General features: G+C 46.1%; 1 protein-coding gene across 1 annotated transcript in view; it reads right to left on the reverse strand.

Annotated features, from left to right (window-relative positions):
* TIMM10B (translocase of inner mitochondrial membrane 10B) overlaps nt 1–19,127 on the reverse strand; it is a 40,432-nt gene that overhangs the window by 6,865 nt on the left and 14,440 nt on the right. Inside the window, exon 2 of the mRNA XM_069203647.1 lies at nt 14,098–14,193. Coding sequence (XP_069059748.1) covers nt 14,098–14,193 — 96 coding nt within the window. The remainder of the gene's footprint in view (nt 1–14,097; nt 14,194–19,127) is intronic.

A 19,127-nucleotide genomic window follows, 5' to 3' on the forward strand; every position in this document is an offset into this window, starting at 1 on the left:
GTACTCTTGAGAACATTGATGATTTAATTGAAGAAATCCAATCTATACCAAGTACAAAGGCAACCTCTATGAGGTGGCAGGTCAAGCCAGACCAAAGATCCTGACATGTTTAAGAAAAACAGACCTTCACATGTTAATAATGACAGGGATACAGACGGCCCAAGGGAGTTCCCTCAACAACCTTGTAGAAACTAGTAACAGTCAAGCCCTGTGAGAAAGTAGCCTCTTTCTAGCCTTGTTACCCCCCACTTTTGGCCTGTTTGTGAGTGTATGCCAGGGTGTTTTCACTGTCTCACTGGGATCCTGCTAGCCAGGGCCCAGTGCTCATAGTGAAAACCCTATGTTTTCAGTATGTTTGTTATGTGTCACTGGGACCCTGCTAGTCAGGACCCCAGTGCTCATAAGGTTGTGACCTATATGTATGTTCCCTGTGTGGTGCCTAACTGTCTCACTGAGGCTCTGCTAATCAGAACCTCAGTGGTTATGCTCTCTCATTTCTTTCCAAATTGTCACTAACAGGCTAGTGACCAATTTTACCAATTTACATTGGCTTACTGGAAGACCCTTATAATTCCCTAGTATATGGTACTGAGGTACCCAGGGTATTGGGGTTCCAGGAGATCCCTATGGGCTGCAGCATTTCTTTTGCCACCCATAGGGAGCTCTGACGATTCTTACACAGGCCTGCCACTGCAGCCTGAGTGAAATAACGTCCACGTTATTTCACAGCCATTTTACACTGCACTTAAGTAACTTATAAGTCACCTATATGTCTAACCTTTACCTGGTAAAGGTTAGGTGCAAAGTTACTTAGTGTGAGGGCACCCTGGCACTAGCCAAGGTGCCCCCACATTGTTCAGAGCCAATTCCCTGAGCTTTGTGAGTGCGGGGACACCATTACACGTGTGCACTACATATAGGTCACTACCTATATGTAGCTTCACAATGGTAACTCCGAAAATGGCCATGTAACATGTCTATGATCATGGAATTGCCCCCTCTATGCCATCCTGGCATAGTTGGCACAATCCCATGATCCCAGTGGTCTGTAGCACAGACCCTGGTACTGCCAAACTGCCCTTCCTGGGGTTTCACTGCAGCTGCTGCCAACCCCTCAGACAGGCATCTGCCCTCCTGGGGTCCAGCCAGGCCTGGCCCAGGATGGCAGAACAAAGAACTTCCTCTGAGAGAGGGTGTGACACCCTCTCCCTTTGGAAAATGGTGTGAAGGCAGGGGAGGAGTAGCCTCCCCCAGCCTCTGGAAATGCTTTGTTGGGCACAGAGGTTCCCAATTCTGCATAAGCCAGTCTACACCGGTTCAGGGACCCCTTAGCCCCTGCTCTGGCGCGAAACTGGACAAAGGAAAGGGGAGTGACCACTCCCCTGACCTGCACCTCCCCTGGGAGGTGTCCAGAGCTCCTCCAGTGTGCTCCAGACCTCTGCCATCTTGGAAACAGAGGTGCTGCTGGCACACTGGACTGCTCTGAGTGGCCAGTGCCACCAGGTGACGTCAGAGACTCCTGCTGATAGGCTCCTTCAGGTGTTAGTAGCCTATCCTCTCTCCTAGGTAGCCAAACCCTCTTTTCTGGCTATTTAGGGTCTCGGTCTCTGGGGAAACTTCAGATAACGAATGCAAGAGCTCATCCGAGTTCCTCTGCATCTCTCTCTTCACCTTCTGCCAAGGAATCGACTGCTGACCGCGCTGGAAGCCTGCAAACCTGCAACATAGTAGCAAAGACGACTACTGCAACTATGTAACGCTGATCCTGCCGCCTTCTCGACTGTTTTCCTGCTTGTGCATGCTGTGGGGGTAGTCTGCCTCCTCTCTGCACCAGAAGCTCCGAAGAAATCTCCCGTGGGTCGACGGAATCTTCCCCCTGCAACCGCAGGCACCAAAAAGCTGCATTACCGGTCCCTTGGGTCTCCTCTCAGCACGACGAGCGAGGTCCCTCGAATCCAGCAACTCTGTCCAAGTGACCCCCACAGTCCAGTGACTCTTCAGTCCAAGTTTGGTGGAGGTAAGTCCTTGCCTCACCTCGCTGGGCTGCATTGCTGGGAACCGCGACTTTGCAGCTACTCCGGCCCCTGTGCACTTCCGGCAGAAATCCTTTGTGCACAGCCAAGCCTGGGTCCACGGCACTCTAACCTGCATTGCACGACTTTCTAAGTTGGTCTCCGGCGACGTGGGACTCCTTTGTGCAACTTCAGCGAGCGCCGTTTCACGCATCCTCGTAGTGCCTGTTTCTGGCACTTCTCCGGGTGCTACCTGCTTCAGTGAGGGCTCTTTGTCTTGCTCGACGTCCCCTCTCTCTTCAGGTCCAATTTGCGACCTCCTGGGCCCCAGCAGCGTCCAAAAACGCCAAACGCACGATTTGCGACTAGCAAGGCTTGTTGGCGTCCTTCCGGCGGGAAAACACTTCTGCACGACTCTCCAAGGCGAGAGGGATCCGTCCACCAAAGGGGAAGTCTCTAGCCCTTTTCGTTCCTGCAGAAACCTCAGCTTCTTCTGTCCAGTAGAAGCTTCTTTGCACCCGCAGCTGGCATTTCCTGGGCATCTGCCCATCTCCGACTTGCTTGTGACTTTTGGACTTGGTCCCCTTGTTCCACAGGTACCCTAGATTGGAAATCCACAGTTGTTGCATTGCTGGTTTGTGTCTTTCCTGCATTATTCCTCTAACACGACTTCTTTGTCCTTAGGGGAACTTTAGTGCACTTTGCACTCACTTTTCAGGGTCTTGGGGAGGGTTATTTTTCTAACTCTCACTATTTTCTAATAGTCCCAGCGACCCTCTACAAGGTCACATAGGTTTGGGGTCCATTCGTGGTTCGCATTCCACTTTTGGAGTATATGGTTTGTGTTGCCCCTATCCCTATGTTTCCCCATTGCATCCTATTGTAACTATACATTGTTTGCACTGTTTTCTAAGACTATACTGCATATTTTTGCTATTGTGTATATATATCTTGTGTATATTTCCTATCCTCTCACTGAGGGTACACTCTAAGATACTTTGGCATATTGTCATAAAAATAAAGTACCTTTATTTTTAGTATAACTGTGTATTGTGTTTTCTTATGATATTGTGCATATGACACTAAGTGGTACTGTAGTAGCTTCACGCGTCTCCTAGTTCAGCCTAAGCTGCTCTGCTAAGCTACCATTATCTATCAGCCTAAGCTGCTAGACACCCTATACACTAATAAGGGATAACTGGGCCTGGTGCAAGGTGCAAGTACCCCTTGGTACTCACTACAAGCCAGTCCAGCCTCCTACATTGGTGGCAGCGGTGGGATAAGTGCTTTGAGACTACTTACCACTCTTGTCATTGTACTTTTCATAAGAGAAAAATATACAAAACAAGGTCAGTGTATATACACATAGCCAAAAAGTTTTGCATTTCCTCTTTTCACTCTTTTCTAAGTGCTGAAAAGTACTTCTAACTTTCTAAAAAGTTCTAAAAAGTTTTAAAAGTTTTTTTCTCTGTCTTTCTAAAAAGCTCTGACAAACTTTTTATCTTTTACTATCACTTTAACTCTCTCTAAAAAATGTCTGGCACAGGCCAAAATGTTGATCTGTCCAAACTTGCATATGACAACCTTAGCTGGAAAAGAGCAAGGAGTCTCTGTATAGAGAGAGGTTTGAGTGTAGGGAAGAATCCTTCCTTGGAACTGTTACTTAACATGCTTAGAGAACAGGATAAGGCCATAGGTGCCTCATCTGTTGAAAAAGTACCTAATAGTTCTCAATCTGATTCAGGGACTCCCCCAGGAAAAGATTCAGGAAAGAAACTTCCTAGCCTGCCCGTTACTAGACAGTCTAGCATAGTTGGTAATGATGATGAGCCACACCATACAAATAGTGTTGTCTCACATCATAGCAAAAGCATTTATTCTCACCATACTGGTAGTAATGTTTCTGTTAACCAAGCTGTTAGGGTGGCTTCTGTAAGGGACAGGTCTCCTTCTGTTCATTCCCATCATACCTCTGTATCTAGGAATGTCCCTCCCACCAACCCTGATGACAGAATGTTAGAGAGGGAACTCAATAGATTGAGAGTGGAACAAACCAGACTGAAGCTCAAGAAGCAACAGCTGGATTTGGATAGACAGTCTTTAGAATTAGAGAAGGAAAGACAGAAGTTGGGTTTAGAAACCCATGGTGGCAGCAGCAGTATTCCCCATAGTCATCCTGCAAAAGAGCATGATTCCAGGAATCTGCACAAGATAGTTCCCCCTTATAAGGAGGGGGATGACATTAACAAGTGGTTTGCTGCACTTGAGAGGGCCTGTGTTGTACAGGATGTCCCTCAAAGGCAGTGGGCTGCTATCCTATGGCTATCATTTAGTGGAAAAGGTAGGGATAGGCTCCTTACTGTGAAAGAAAGTGATGCCAATAATTTTACAGTTCTTAAGAATGCACTCCTGGATGGTTATGGCTTAACCACTGAACAATACAGGATAAAGTTCAGAGAGACCAAAAAGGAGTCTTCACAAGACTGGGTTGATTTCATTGACCATTCAGTGAAGGCCTTGGAGGGGTGGTTACATGGCAGTAAAGTTACTGATTATGAAAGCCTGTATAACACAATCCTGAGAGAGCATATACGTAATAATTGTGTGTCTGATTTGTTGCACCAGTACCTGGTAGACTCTGATCTGACCTCTCCCCAAGAATTGGGAAAGAAGGCAGACAAATGGGTCAGAACAAGGGTGAACAGAAAAGTTCATACAGGGGGTGACACAGATGGCAATAAGAAGAAAGATGGTGAAAAATCTCAAGATAAGCATGGGGATAAGGGTAAAACCAAAGATCCCACTTCAAATCTTAAACACTCTTCAGAGGGTGGGGATAAAACTAATTCTTCCTCTTCTTCTCAACCTGCACACATTAAAAAGCCTTGGTGCTTTGTGTGTAAAAACAGAGGCCATAGGCCAGGGGATAAGTCCTGTCCAGGTAAACCCCCTGAGCCTACCACCACTAATACATCAAGCTCTAGTGCCCCTAGCAGTAGTGGTACTAGTGGTGGGACTGCTGAAAACAGTCAAGTTAAGGGTGTAGTTGGGTTCACTTTTGGGTCCATAGTAGAAACTGGGGTAGTCAGTCCCAAGACAGTTTCTGTCACACCTAGTGGCATTGGCCTTGCCACACTGGCTGCTTGTCCCCTTACAATGGATAAGTACAGGCAGACAGTTTCAATAAATGGTGTTGAGGCCTTGGCCTACAGGGACACAGGTGCCAGTATCACTTTGGTGACTGAAAACCTAGTGCACCCTGATCAACACATCATTGGACAACAGTATAAGATTATTGATGTCCATAACTCCACTAAGTTTCTTCCCTTAGCTATAATTCAGTTTAGTTGGGGTGGAGTTACTGGCCCTAAGCAGGTGGTGGTATCACCTAGCTTACCTGTAGACTGTCTCTTAGGTAATGACCTAGAGGCCTCAGGTTGGGCTGATGTAGAGTTTTATGCCCATGCAGCCATGCTGGGCATCCCTGAGGAACTGTTCCCTCTCATTTCTACTGAAATGAAAAAGCAAAGGAGAGAAGGCCTGAAAACTCAGGATCCCTCTCCAGCAACAGGTAAAAAGGGTATCACAGTATCCCCTAACCACCCTACCATTCAGGATAGCATTCCTGTGGTGGGAGAAACCTCTCCTGGGGTGGCACCTGTTCCAAGGGAATCATCAGCTGGCAAAGCTGGACTCCCTGAGGTAGAAGTACCTCTCTGTGGGATAACTAACATTGGTGAGAAAAAGAACACCATTTTAGTTAACATGGAGCATCCCTCCAACCCTCCCAGAGAAACTTTAGTGCAGAAACCCTGCACTGCCTCACAACACTTAGGACAGCATCCCTGCCCTAGTGTGGAGCTCATAGGACAGCATCCCTGCCCTGCTCCAACTCAAGAGAAACAGCATCCCTGTTCTCTCTTCCAGCCATATGGACAAAGTTTTTGCCCAGCTATGGCTTTACTGAGACAGCATCCCTGTCTGGCATTTCCATCATTACAAATAGGTTCAGTGGATAATTCCCACTGCTCTAAACTAAAACTTACTGATAGAAACTCTGAAAATACATCTTCACATTGTTGGTTAGCTAAAAAACTTCAAACAGGGTGGTTTACATCCCCACAGGGAAGTAACCATATAGTGGATGATAAAGGGAGTAACCAGTCTATTGCAGAGCTACTCTCTACTTATCACCACTTAGACAATAAAGTCTCAACTGGCCAAGGTTAGCCTTATTGTCCTTCGTTTGGGGGGGGGGGGGTTGTGTTAGAAAGTAGCCTCTTTCTAGCCTTGTTACCCCCACTTTTGGCCCGTTTGTGAGTGTATGCCAGGGTGTTTTCACTGTCTCACTGGGATCCTGCTAGCCAGGGCCCAGTGCTCATAGTGAAAACCCTATGCTTTCAGTATGTTTGTTATGTGTCACTGGGACCCTGCTAGTCAGGACCCCAGTGCTCATAAGTTTGTGGCCTATATGTATGTGTTCCCTGTGTGGTGCCTAACTGTCTCACTGAGGCTCTGCTAATCAGAACCTCAGTGGTTATGCTCTCTCATTTCTTTCCAAATTGTCACTAACAGGCTAGTGACCAATTTTACCAATTTACATTGGCTTACTGGAACACCCTTATAATTCCCTAGTATATGGTACTGAGGTACCCAGGGTATTGGGGTTCCAGGAGATCCCTATGGGCTGCAGCATTTCTTTTGCCACCCTTAGGGAGCTCTGACAATTCTTACACAGGCCTGCCACTGCAGCCTGAGTGAAATAACGTCCACGTTATTTCACAGACATTTTACACTGCACTTAAGTAACTTATAAGTCACCTATATGTCTAACCTTTACCTGGTAAAGGTTAGGTGCAAAGTTACTTAGTGTGAGGGCACCCTGGCACTAGCCAAGGTGCCCCCACATTGTTCAGAGCCAATTCCCTGAGCTTTGTGAGTGCGGGGACACCATTACACGCGTGCACTACATATAGGTCACTACCTATATGTAGCTTCACAATGGTAACTCCGAAAATGGCCATGTAACATGTCTATGATCATGGAATTGCCCCCTCTATGCCATCCTGGCATAGTTGGCACAATCCCATGATCCCAGTGGTCTGTAGCACAGACCCTGGTACTGCCAAACTGCCCTTCCTGGGGTTTCACTGCAGCTGCTGCCAACCCCTCAGACAGGCATCTGCCCTCCTGGGGTCCAGCCAGGCCTGGCCCAGGATGGCAGAACAAAGAACTTCCTCTGAGAGAGGGTGTGACACCCTCTCCCTTTGGAAAATGGTGTGAAGGCAGGGGAGGAGTAGCCTCCCCCAGCCTCTGGAAATGCTTTGTTGGGCACAGAGGTTCCCAATTCTACATAAGCCAGTCTACACCGGTTCAGGGACCCCTTAGCCCCTGCTCTGGCGCGAAACTGGACAGAGGAAAGGGGAGTGACCACTCCCCTGACCTGCACCTCCCCTGGGAGGTGTCCAGAGCTCCTCCAGTGTACTCCAGACCTCTGCCATCTTGGAAACAGAGGTGCTGCTGGCACACTGGACTGCTCTGAGTGGCCAGTGCCACCAGGTGACGTCAGAGACTCCTGCTGATAGGCTCCTTCAGGTGTTAGTAGCCTATCCTCTCTCCTAGGTAGCCAAACCCTCTTTTCTGGCTATTTAGGGTCTCTGTCTCTGGGGAAACTTCAGATAACGAATGCAAGAGCTCATCCGAGTTCCTCTGCATCTCTCTCTTCACCTTCTGCCAAGGAATGGACTGCTGACCGCGCTGGAAGCCTGCAAACCTGCAACATAGTAGCCAAGACGACTACTGCAACTCTGTAACGCTGATCCTGCCGCCTTCTCGACTGTTTTCCTGCTTGTGCATGCTGTGGGGGTAGTCTGCCTCCTCTCTGCACCAGAAGCTCCGAAGAAATCTCCTGTGGGTCGACGGAATCTTCCCCCTGCAACCGCAGGCACCAAAAAGCTGCATTACCGGTCCCTTGGGTCTCCTCTCAGCACGACGAGCGAGGTCCCTCGAATCCAGCAACTCTGTCCAAGTGACCCCCACAGTCCAGTGACTCTTCAGTCCAAGTTTGGTGGAGGTAAGTCCTTGCCTCACCTCGCTGGGCTGCATTGCTGGGAACCGCGACTTTGCAGCTACTCCGGCCCCTGTGCACTTCCGGCGGAAATCCTTTGTGCACAGCCAAGCCTGGGTCCACGGCACTCTAACCTGCATTGCACGACTTTCTAAGTTGGTCTCCGGCGACGTGGGACTCCTTTGTGCAACTTCGGCGAGCGCTGTTTCACGCATCCTCGTAGTGCCTGTTTCTGGCACTTCTCCGGGTGCTACCTGCTTCAGTGAGGGCTCTTTGTCTTGCTCGACGTCCCCTCTCTCTTCAGGTCCAATTTGCGACCTCCTGGTCCCTCCTGGGCCCCAGCAGCATCCAAAAACGCCAAACGCACGATTTGCGACTAGCAAGGCTTGTTGGCGTCCTTCCGGCGGGAAAACACTTCTGCACGACTCTCCAAGGCGAGAGGGATCCGTCCACCAAAGGGGAAGTCTCTAGCCCTTTTCGTTCCTGCAGAAACCTCAGCTTCTTCTGTCCAGTAGAAGCTTCTTTGCACCCGCAGCTGGCATTTCCTGGGCATCTGCCCATCTCCGACTTGCTTGTGACTTTTGGACTTGGTCCCCTTGTTCCACAGGTACCCTAGATTGGAAATCCACAGTTGTTGCATTGCTGGTTTGTGTCTTTCCTGCATTATTCCTCTAACACGACTTCTTTGTCCTTAGGGGAACTTTAGTGCACTTTGCACTCACTTTTCAGGGTCTTGGGGAGGGTTATTTTTCTAACTCTCACTATTTTCTAATAGTCCCAGCGACCCTCTACAAGGTCACATAGGTTTGGGGTCCATTCGTGGTTCACATTCCACTTTTGGAGTATATGGTTTGTGTTGCCCCTATCCCTATGTTTCCCCATTGCATCCTATTGTAACTATACATTGTTTGCACTGTTTTCTAAGACTATACTGCATATTTTTGCTATTGTGTATATATATCTTGTGTATATTTCCTATCCTCTCACTGAGGGTACACTCTAAGATACTTTGGCATATTGTCATAAAAATAAAGTACCTTTATTTTTAGTATAACTGTGTATTGTGTTTTCTTATGATATTGTGCATATGACACTAAGTGGTACTGTAGTAGCTTCACACGTCTCCTAGTTCAGCCTAAGCTGCTCTGCTAAGCTACCATTATCTATCAGCCTAAGCTGCTAGACACCCTATACACTAATAAGGGATAACTGGGCCTGGTGCAAGGTGCAAGTACCCCTTGGTACTCACTACAAGCCAGTCCAGCCTCCTACAAGCCCCTTCCCTGAAAGAGTCACAGTAGCCAGATACCCACTGAGTCTTACAGTAAGCATCATCCATAATGTCCCATGTTCCAACAGGTTCACACCTTTTCCATATCTGAGGTGACAAATACCCTCCACCCAGATTCTGTGACACTTTCCCAAATGCAGCCTGCATCCAAAAATGCAAGTGGGTGCCCAGGTAATGCAGAAGCAGCTACAAAGAGCACTGATAGTATTTTGTTGCACCAACAGCTAGATAACCTAAAAATATTACTAGTTACTCTCTGCGCAAGACTCAAAATTAATGACTAATCAATGTTGCTCTAAATACACCTGCAGCCGGGGGCCCAGGAGATCATAGCATAATTGTAACACTGGCGCTGAAGCTATAAGGAGGGTGCCATCTCCACAACATTTTTCCAAAATGACTTGTCCCCTGGTCAAGCATCTACAGCTCAACTTTCATAGATGGGTTTTAAAGATCTGCAATGTCAGACCCCCAAATTTCAGGCTCCAGTGCAGCAGTCCTTAATGGGCCTGTTTCAACAACATAGATGATTAAATTGTTGGCTCATGCACAAAGCCCAAAAACGACTTTCCCAGATCTTGCTCAATATTCCACTAAGGTGCCTCACAGGATGAGAAATCTTCCAGCTACAAGGAATCAGTCTCCTCAGTGGGTAGGGATATATATACACACACACACACACACACACACACACACACACACACACATACATACATACATACATACATACACACAGTCATTTATTGGTTTACATCCACACAGAATTGCTGTTGCATAGTAAGATCGGACACTGAATATGTCAAGCGACATCGTACAGAACCTTCTACTTGCGACTCTATTTGTGTTATATTTTTTGATAAGTACTGGCTGAAAATCTTATGAATTTCAAAATACGCACAAGTCACCTTGCAGATCAACTAAGACTTCGATTAGGTTAAAATTACTACCTCCGACTGACAATCCTGTTCCTGGTAGGAGCGCCCACCATTTGTGCGCTTTGAAACCTTGCCAGGACGTATTGCTTGAGACTTCAAACTTGGATGCTGCTGATTGACTATCTGACCTGGCTGAGCATCCACTGGAAGTCCATTGCTTTGAATTGGTCACTGTGGCCTGAGACAAAGATACCAGAATATCTGAATATCATTTAATCCCAGGAAAATTGCAAGGGGGTGAATTTCAATTCACTTGGTGGTGTTACAATCGCAGTTGTCCCCCCCTGTATAGTTTCGCAGCTAAAGGGAGATATTAAATATCATTCTAGCCTATCAGCTCTTGGGACTTGGCTGGAGTTACTCTTAAATTATTAGATCCTGAATGGCTACTTTCTATTGGAAAATTAGATCTTTGTATCTTTCAATAGACTTCGGCAACGTCTAGGGTGTGTATAAATGGTTTCTCAACCAGAGATCTGGGAAACCGGGTGGGCAAGTGGAGGGCAGCTTACTTTAATAAAGAACGACTTGCCTTGTAGTCACACAGTTTTAGAGATTGATTCTCATGACATGTTGGGCGTTTTACTCAAATTTCCATCAGGTTTAAAATTGGCCCTGAATAATGACCCTGTGGGTATGGAGTCCCGTTTTGACCCTCTTAAATGATATACTTGAAATCAACCAACAGAATTCTAAGACAATAGTGGTAGGTGACTAACACCTCTTTTGAATCATCACCTTGCATCAGTGAGCTCCCTTGACTTGAAGATGAGTAGTGAAACATTCCTTAGCTAGAGGGAAAGATAAGGTACAATCTTACAAGTCTGGCCTTGCAGCTGACCTCTATAATCGTAAACCGGAGTACTAATGCCTGTAATGGTTGGACCCACTCAGACTCTCCCACGGTGCCCATTTTTAAACGTGGTTTATATACGAGCTTTATCTACTATGTTTTTTTAGATGCTAGGTTGTGGCCACTGTTGGAGGATATGAGAGTTGATATCCGCTCTGACAGAGACCACCACTCATTGCTTCCATTTCTTTCTGGTGATGCACTGAGTAGGACTGAAACCATTAGACATGCATCTGTCACTGAACCATTATTAGCCCATAACCACAGGAGCATTGCCCAACCACGTTATGCCCAATCGTAAATTGCACACCGAGATATATGCTTTATTTGTGACCTTCTTAGCAGATTTTGAAAATGTTTCCGGTACTGCCATTTAGATCTTACAGATTCATAAATCATTTTTCTTTCTGTTGCAACTTATCTTCTATAAAGAAACTAATACCAGGAAATATATGCCCGCCAAGGAAGTCAAATGGTTTAATACGGAATGTAAAGTATCCAAAGCAAGCTTGAGGGCAGCAGTTAAAAGCCGTGTACAGGTAGAGATACCTGAAGCCAGGATGAACTTTTTTTTTTTTTTTTAAAAGGTGATCCTTGCATACCCTAACTATTGACCTATAAGCCTTATTGATAATCTGAAAATAATCTTTGCCCCATAGAGAATGCAGTCCCCGGGATGCGAGCGGGCAGGTCCACATACATACAAAAATGATTGCCACAGGAAGGTGGAGGTCCCCAGGGGGGCGAGGGTGCTGCAGGCTCCCCTCGCATACATAATATACAGTGCCTCAGAGAGGTTGCGGTCCCCGAGGTTTTGATAAACCCTAAGAGGGGACCTCTGCACCCCCTTCCTATATTTTGGCAATGCCCCAGGGCCTGGGCCACCTGGGACCAATATTAAAAGCAAGCGCAGGAGACCGTGCTGGATTAATTTCTTTTTTGTTTTTTACATCACAGTGAAATATGCAGTCCATCCATGATTTTTGTTTTGATTAACAAATAATAATAATAACATTCTTAAGTCTTTGGAGGGGGGGGAGAAAGGCGGTACAGTGAACCCTGCGGGACCCCGGCACCAAGGCTGGGGGGCAGGATAACAATACCCTGTCCTCTTTTTTTTTTTTTTCCTTTCTGGTTGAAGTGTTGGCAGCCAATAAGATCTCTGCACAAGATCAGGAGCATTTGAGAACTCTTCGTGCCTCCAGATATACAAATTTGGTCCTCCTTTCTTTTACTACTTCTTTATTACTGAACGGATTTACACCAAATAAAAAACATTTCTTCTGGACCAAGAGCAACCCTTCTGCCAAATTTGGTGTAAATCCGTACAGCATTTCAGGCTGCAGTCGTGTCTAAAATCCCTATGGGAAAGCAGAGCAAGAAATGAACTGGAAGCAGGTACTGGAATAAAATATCACAATCGTCAAAATTGTGAGGTGTTCAATGTACAGGAAGGAAAAGAAAAACGGAATAAAATAAAACACTAACTGAAGGAATATTTGCAAGGCGGAAACAAGAGGTTCAAAATTTCAAGGAGGACCAGCCTTACGTTAACCTGAAGAAAAATGAAATCTGGGAACAAGTCAATCCTGGGACACCAGATATGAATAAGTCTCCCAGTTTTCCCAGTTTTTACTGATATTGACAGACAGCTAACAATATGTTTCCCATCCGTATTTATTTTTAAAAGCAGAAAAATACAGAAAATGTTGCTTCTTGTCAGTGACTCCCCGTGTCATGCTTCATGAATTCTAGATCAAAGGCTCAGCAGACAGACAGACATAAGGAGTTAAAACATGATGAGATTTCCTTACATACAAGCATATGTTAAAATATCTGTATATAATGCTCATATTTACCTGTGGGTGTAGTGTTTTTTTATATTAGGCTGCTTAATTTGTAAACTGCGACAGGTATCCGAGTGTAAGTGCAAGTTTACCAGTTAAATAAAGGTGGAACTAAACCATTTTACAACTTCATTTATTCTCAAAACACAAAATAAATATGAGTAAATACCAATCAGATGACCAAAAAATACCTATATAAATGGACAAATACAGACAAATGTTTTTAAAAATAAATACCATAAAGTAAGGAGCCCTAGATATAACTGACATTGGAAAGAAGGGTCTTACTACCGTATACCTAAGGAGAAAAGTGGTGGATTTTTTATTGAAACAATGGAAAACTAAAATCTGAACTAAGAGAGGCACTCTGGTGTGGAATTCATACTTCTGAAAAACCTCACTGCACATTACTTCTTGTGTCAGTAACTAAACTAACTTGGCAGATAGTCACGGGGTCATGCTACATGGCTCCAGCAGTAGAAAACTCTGGAAATCTGAGGCCAATGCCCAGCCTCCGAAAAGGCCAACCATCTGAAGACATTTTGATCCATCTAGTAAGCATCTTCAGGATTAGCCCCTGCCTAGATGGACCAGGACCTAGCAGCCATCCAAAGGGGTTACACTGGGAGATGCCTCAATGATGAGGACTGACTATGCCATCATTCTGACAGGCACCTCAGCCTGCCTCAAATAGGGCTATGCGCAGTTGAACCAATGCATTTTATATTTTGAGCTACCAAGCAACCATAAAGAGACATACTGGTATTTAACAAAACACCCCATTCCCTACACAGGTCTAATCCTGGTAATTGTAGCATGCCAGAGTTATGTAAGAGTGTTTCTATTTAATGTACTTCTGTGAATGACTTGTCTTTTTAGTGCGTTTCCTTCCACACTTGTGTCTGAGGTTGTGAGCTTGCCAATGATCGGCGTCTGTGGGGCTCTCCATGTTTAATTGTTTAATGCATTGAGTGGTGTTTCCCTGCAGCTGATTTGTGGGGAGTAGACAGGTCATTATGATCTGGCACCTCCATGTATGATCTCATAATACAGTAATTCTGGGTAAACCCTCCAGGCACCACTGCGCCGTACCTCGTCCATGGTCACGGTCCGGTAGTTCATGTTGCTGACACATCTACTGAAGCAAATTTCTGTCATTCTGTTGTAGACCAACAGGAAATCTCGCAGCTGGAACAGAAAACGATTGAGAGGTAAAGGAAGCACTGTGTACAAGACAGAACCTTGATTTCATCAACAGCAGGCAACTAGACATGATGAAAGCTATCACTAATATGTGCATCTGATACCCTCAACTAGCTGCTAAGTGTTCTGGTGCACACGTGTGCTTCCAGCGCTCAAGATCAAAACTAATACTACGGCACACATCAATAGTTTCCTTTATCCCTGTAACCGGTCAGAATTAATATAAATATATTATCAGGTCTGCCTAAAGGAAGCTTCAGCTGTCGCTGCCGGGTTTATCCCATCAATAAACAATACACTCAGAGAGGGCCATTCGGTCAACCCCTAATCAGTCATTGCTTTTTCCAGGCATCATTCACATTCTAGATCCTCCCACATTACAGCACGTTGAGTTGTAACTCAAAGTCATGACATACGGAGTCTTGCTTCTTCATGGGACATGACTGGCTCATTGGTAAAGTAGGCTGTAAGGGTAAGCAGAGTGAGGGGCATTCTCTTTTTTCTCAATTGCAAAGTAGGCACTGTGCCTCACAGAGGTCAAAGCCTGAGTCCATAAAGCAGCACTTTGAGTCAAGCACTTTTATACATTTTGAATGTAGGCAAAATAAAGGAATGGTTGATTAAAATGTGGGTGGCACAAGGTAAAGGTTGACCTCATCATGCGTTTATGTTGTCACCCCAGTGAGCATCTGGGTTTCCTTCCTAGAGTAGCCCCTGTCCAACTCCCACCCTGAGGGACATATGCTTACACCAAATCCCAATTACAGTCTCATACCCTAGTTATTTCTTCCCCCAATGCTGGCAGATTGGGTGTAAACAATCACCACCTCTCCCACTTTGGGGACCACTCCTGGGTGTGTTACTGGCCCTTCCAGACACCATTGGGGCGCAGGCGATGCAACTGTTGTGGATGAGGGACAACAACCAGAAAATATATTGTTACAGGCACTGTATGAACACCATGGAGAAGGACTGAAACACTCCTTGCAGTGAGCCCGATACCCATTTTGTTTGAGGACCCTGGGAAGGATCCATCACTGTGCCCTGGCTTGAATGGCCCTACTAGCTACACTGTGTGCCTGCAGTGGGAAAGTCATAACCGTGGGCAGCATGCAGTGACCCCACTTACCACTTTTACTGTCTAAGAATCCTGCAAAAGGAACCTATCCCTACATATTGCATACTATGAGCCCCCCCCCCCCCTTTGGAAAGGGGGTCTATCACTGTACAGTACATTCAATGATCATATTACATCGACTGTAATACAAGCATGGAGAGATGACCCACCACTCCACACCGCCTGCAGGGATCCTGCTATATGCAGTCAGAGCACAGAAGGAGAAGCTTCACTATTTTTTATAAGCAGTGTCACCATTACCTCTACTGCCCGATAGCCAGGGAGGGGGTGGCAGTCTCTTTAGAATCCATGCAGCGAGCCTGCTGCTCCCTCCTACTCTGTAACTGTCCCGAAGGGAGCACCCGCTTACATCTACTGTCTGACCGCCCTGGAAGGACCTGACACTATGTACTACATGAACGACTCTACCTCTATATGCTGTGCCCAGAGGCAATCTCCATCTAGCACTTTAAGAAGCATTCTTGATACATTAGCTGCTAGAGCTGCTCTGGGTTTTCCAAACTAAAAACAGTGAACACCAAAATGCATACAGCAAGCCTCTACTGGCACAACTACCCTAGGCATTCCACCATGCATCAGCCAAGAGGACATCTGCGAACCTCATTCACATGTCCACGAACCTCACTAAACATGTTGTCTCAGAGTCCACCAGCTCAGCTCTAACGTCCCTACTCCACAATTGCCATTATGCAGACAAACAGTCTTGCACTATAACCTGGACATCATGATCCTTAAAAAAAACTGGCCTTAAAGATTCCTCCAACCACATACTAGACTTTCTTCTTCCACCTCACTACTATATCCTCTGTGTGATAGTGAAGTCAGGCAGGAGAAGTACAGGTGATCTACAAAAACAAGGTAACTTACAGATACAGTCCCCCTGCTCCCCACCACTCAATCTAAGGTCTGTCTTTTGAAATGACTGCTTGCAAAGACCCAGTCTTGGAGTAAATGCTATTTATCACCTTCCAGGGGCGAAAACAACACCCTCTATGAAGAATGCTTGGAGTATACTACGTCAACTAATAACCTTTGTGAGCGCCATCTTCCTAGGTGATTTAGCGTTGGAGCAACAAGGTCAACAAACCTGTGAACACCTCATAGCTCCTCAACTAAACATCAATTCCACCACAGGTGAGTTTAGAAAGTATAGAAGTCAAGACTGAAGTACTTGCACCCCTAAAAGCAAGCAGACCAGGCCTATACATTCTTCCCTCTGGTTTTCAAATGACCTTTATAACAAAAGGAAAAACTTGAGAATGCTGGAAAAATAACAGAGACATTCACCTTCTCTTTCAAGCCTGACTATGCTGAGAGCTGTGAGAACGAATTGCTGAGAGAAAGAATGATAACAGCTTTCACCCCACCTTAGTTAACTCTTGAATAAGGCATCTTCTCTATCTGTTCAAAAACAGGTACAATCTTTCCACTTTTAAAGAAAACCATAGTTGGATCCCAGGACCTCTCTCTTTCTCTCTCTCTCCCCAGGAAAATGAGATAGAAAGTTGCACAGCCTCTCAACTTTCACATAACATCCTTGTTAATAAACTTATGGGCACTCAGAGATCCAGTACAGGAACATCTCATCTGCTAACTGTTGAAGATTTCCTTTGCATCCTGGATGCCAGCAATTCCGGTCTACTTCTACTCTTTAATATCTCACCCTGTTCAATACCCTAAAAGGACATCGGATGGATAGTCCTTGACTGGTTCATCTCCTAAGGAACATGTCACAAGTAGTGAAAATTAGGAGCTGTTTCTTCAAACAACTCAGCCATCTACAAGGGGTTCAACAAGGCGCGATCATCTCACCAACCCCGTTGAACTAATATTTAGGACCACTCTGCGCGATCCTGTGTAGTTCGGGTATTCTTTACCACCTATATGCTGATGAGACCTGGATGTATATGAAGGCTTCCCCAGAGAATATTCTCCAAATCTTCACCCACCCTACCAAACTTAATCCTGCTAAAAAGAAACTTCTGTTAGTCTCTCCAAATAAAACCAGCTACCCTATACACAAGTGGGCACAATCCTTCTCTGTCTTGGATTGCAAACCGGCGACTGTCGAGAATGTTAAATCTCTGGTCTTTTACCTCAATAGCTGGATTAACCTTCAGTGGCAAATCTCTTCTAAGGACAAGAGCACTTGGCTCCAACTAAGGTTTCTTTAGGCATCAGACAGTTCATCCCAGAAGAAAATTTTAAGTCAATGACCCAGGTGCTGGTTTTCTCCAAACTGCCGGGGTTTATCCTTCGGGTCCATCAGGTGGAATTTGGTCAGGCTGCTGTGTCTGGTTCGTTGGTCAGCGGCCGGTCAGCGTACAGGACTTCACTGGTTTCTTGCCTGCAGGGTGTGATGCCTTCACTCAGAGGGAAGTTCTTGGCGATTTTGAGATGGTTGGGGTTCCTCTCAGATTTCTTAGAGTCCGTCTGATGTCCAGTCGAATCCCTCAGCAGCGACTGTCAAGTCCTGGGTGCAGCAGGTAGGGTTTGGTCCTTTTTTCTTCTTGCAGCAGGACTTCTGGGCTCGAGCCTTCTTGGGTCTTCTTTGTCATTGGTCTTCTTGTGTCCATCAAATCTGATCTGCAGGTCTAGGGATGCCAACTAAATACTGCATTTAGTGAGCACTAAGGGGAGTACCTGGTAGTGGCCAATGGGCCACTTACCTTAGGGTGGCTACACCTACTATGTGACCACTTATTGTGGGAAGCGGTCACATCCCTAACCCGGATTGGCAATTTTCGTGCCATTCAAGATGGAGGAAAATGAAATGGAGTCGTCACCTTGCCTGTCAAACCTGGAGAGTGGTGCAGGCTAAGAGGGGAGGCACTCCTCCTACTCTAAGCTTTCCTGCTCAAAGTGGGAGGAAACCATTGGGCAGAGGTCAGATTTCAAAGGCGGTAAAGCCTTTGAAGCTGATCGCTGGGCCCAGGTGCCTGCCTGGGGGAGGAGTTTTAACACTTCCACCCAGGAAAGGATTTGTGTTCTGGCTCCTGAGAGTGGAGGCTCTCACCCTAGGAGTCCAGATTTGTGCCTGGTGGTAGCAGGCTGGTAAAAACCAGTCAGCAGCCATGACGGAGCGATTAGGTTTTGGAGGGGGCCCCTCTAAGGTGACCTCTGGGTACATAGTATAATAAATCCAACACCAACACTAGCGCCAGTGTGGGTTTATTTTTCCGAATTGTTTGATACCAAACAACCCAGTATTCAGAAAGGCCATGTAGCTGGGGAACTGACCAGTGTCCAGCACATTTATTTTCTATGGCTTCCCTCTATACTTACTATGTCTTAAGGTTTTGTAAAAACACAGTAGGGTCATATTTGCTCATGCAAAGATGCCCTTACACACATTGTGGTGCACCCGCCTTAGGGCTGTAAGGCCTGCCAGAGGGAAGACTTACCTAGAGTGCATGTAGTATTAGTGGAAAGGGCACTCTTGGTGAGTGCCATGTTGAGTTTGCAACTTTTAACTACACCTTGTCATGCACTTGCAATGGCAGTCTGCATGAAGCTGGTGTGGGGCCTCTCAGAGTGGCAGGATCGGTACTGTAGCTCTAGGGGGGGGAAGCCTCTTCAGTACCCATGCCCTAGGTACCAGGGGTACCATTTACTAGCACATAGTTTGAAACCGCATAATTTTCCAGGTAAAAAGTGTGTGGGGGGGGGGGGGGATACCATGTCAAAAGAGGTCCTTACTCACTCTGTTGCTGTGAACAAAGGCATCACTGAGCGCAGGGGGATTTCAACTCCCTCGGGCTCTGTAAGCCCTTTGTTTTAC

This window comes from Pleurodeles waltl, chromosome 8 (assembly GCF_031143425.1).
Source record: "Pleurodeles waltl isolate 20211129_DDA chromosome 8, aPleWal1.hap1.20221129, whole genome shotgun sequence".
NCBI lineage: Eukaryota > Metazoa > Chordata > Amphibia > Caudata > Salamandridae > Pleurodeles > Pleurodeles waltl.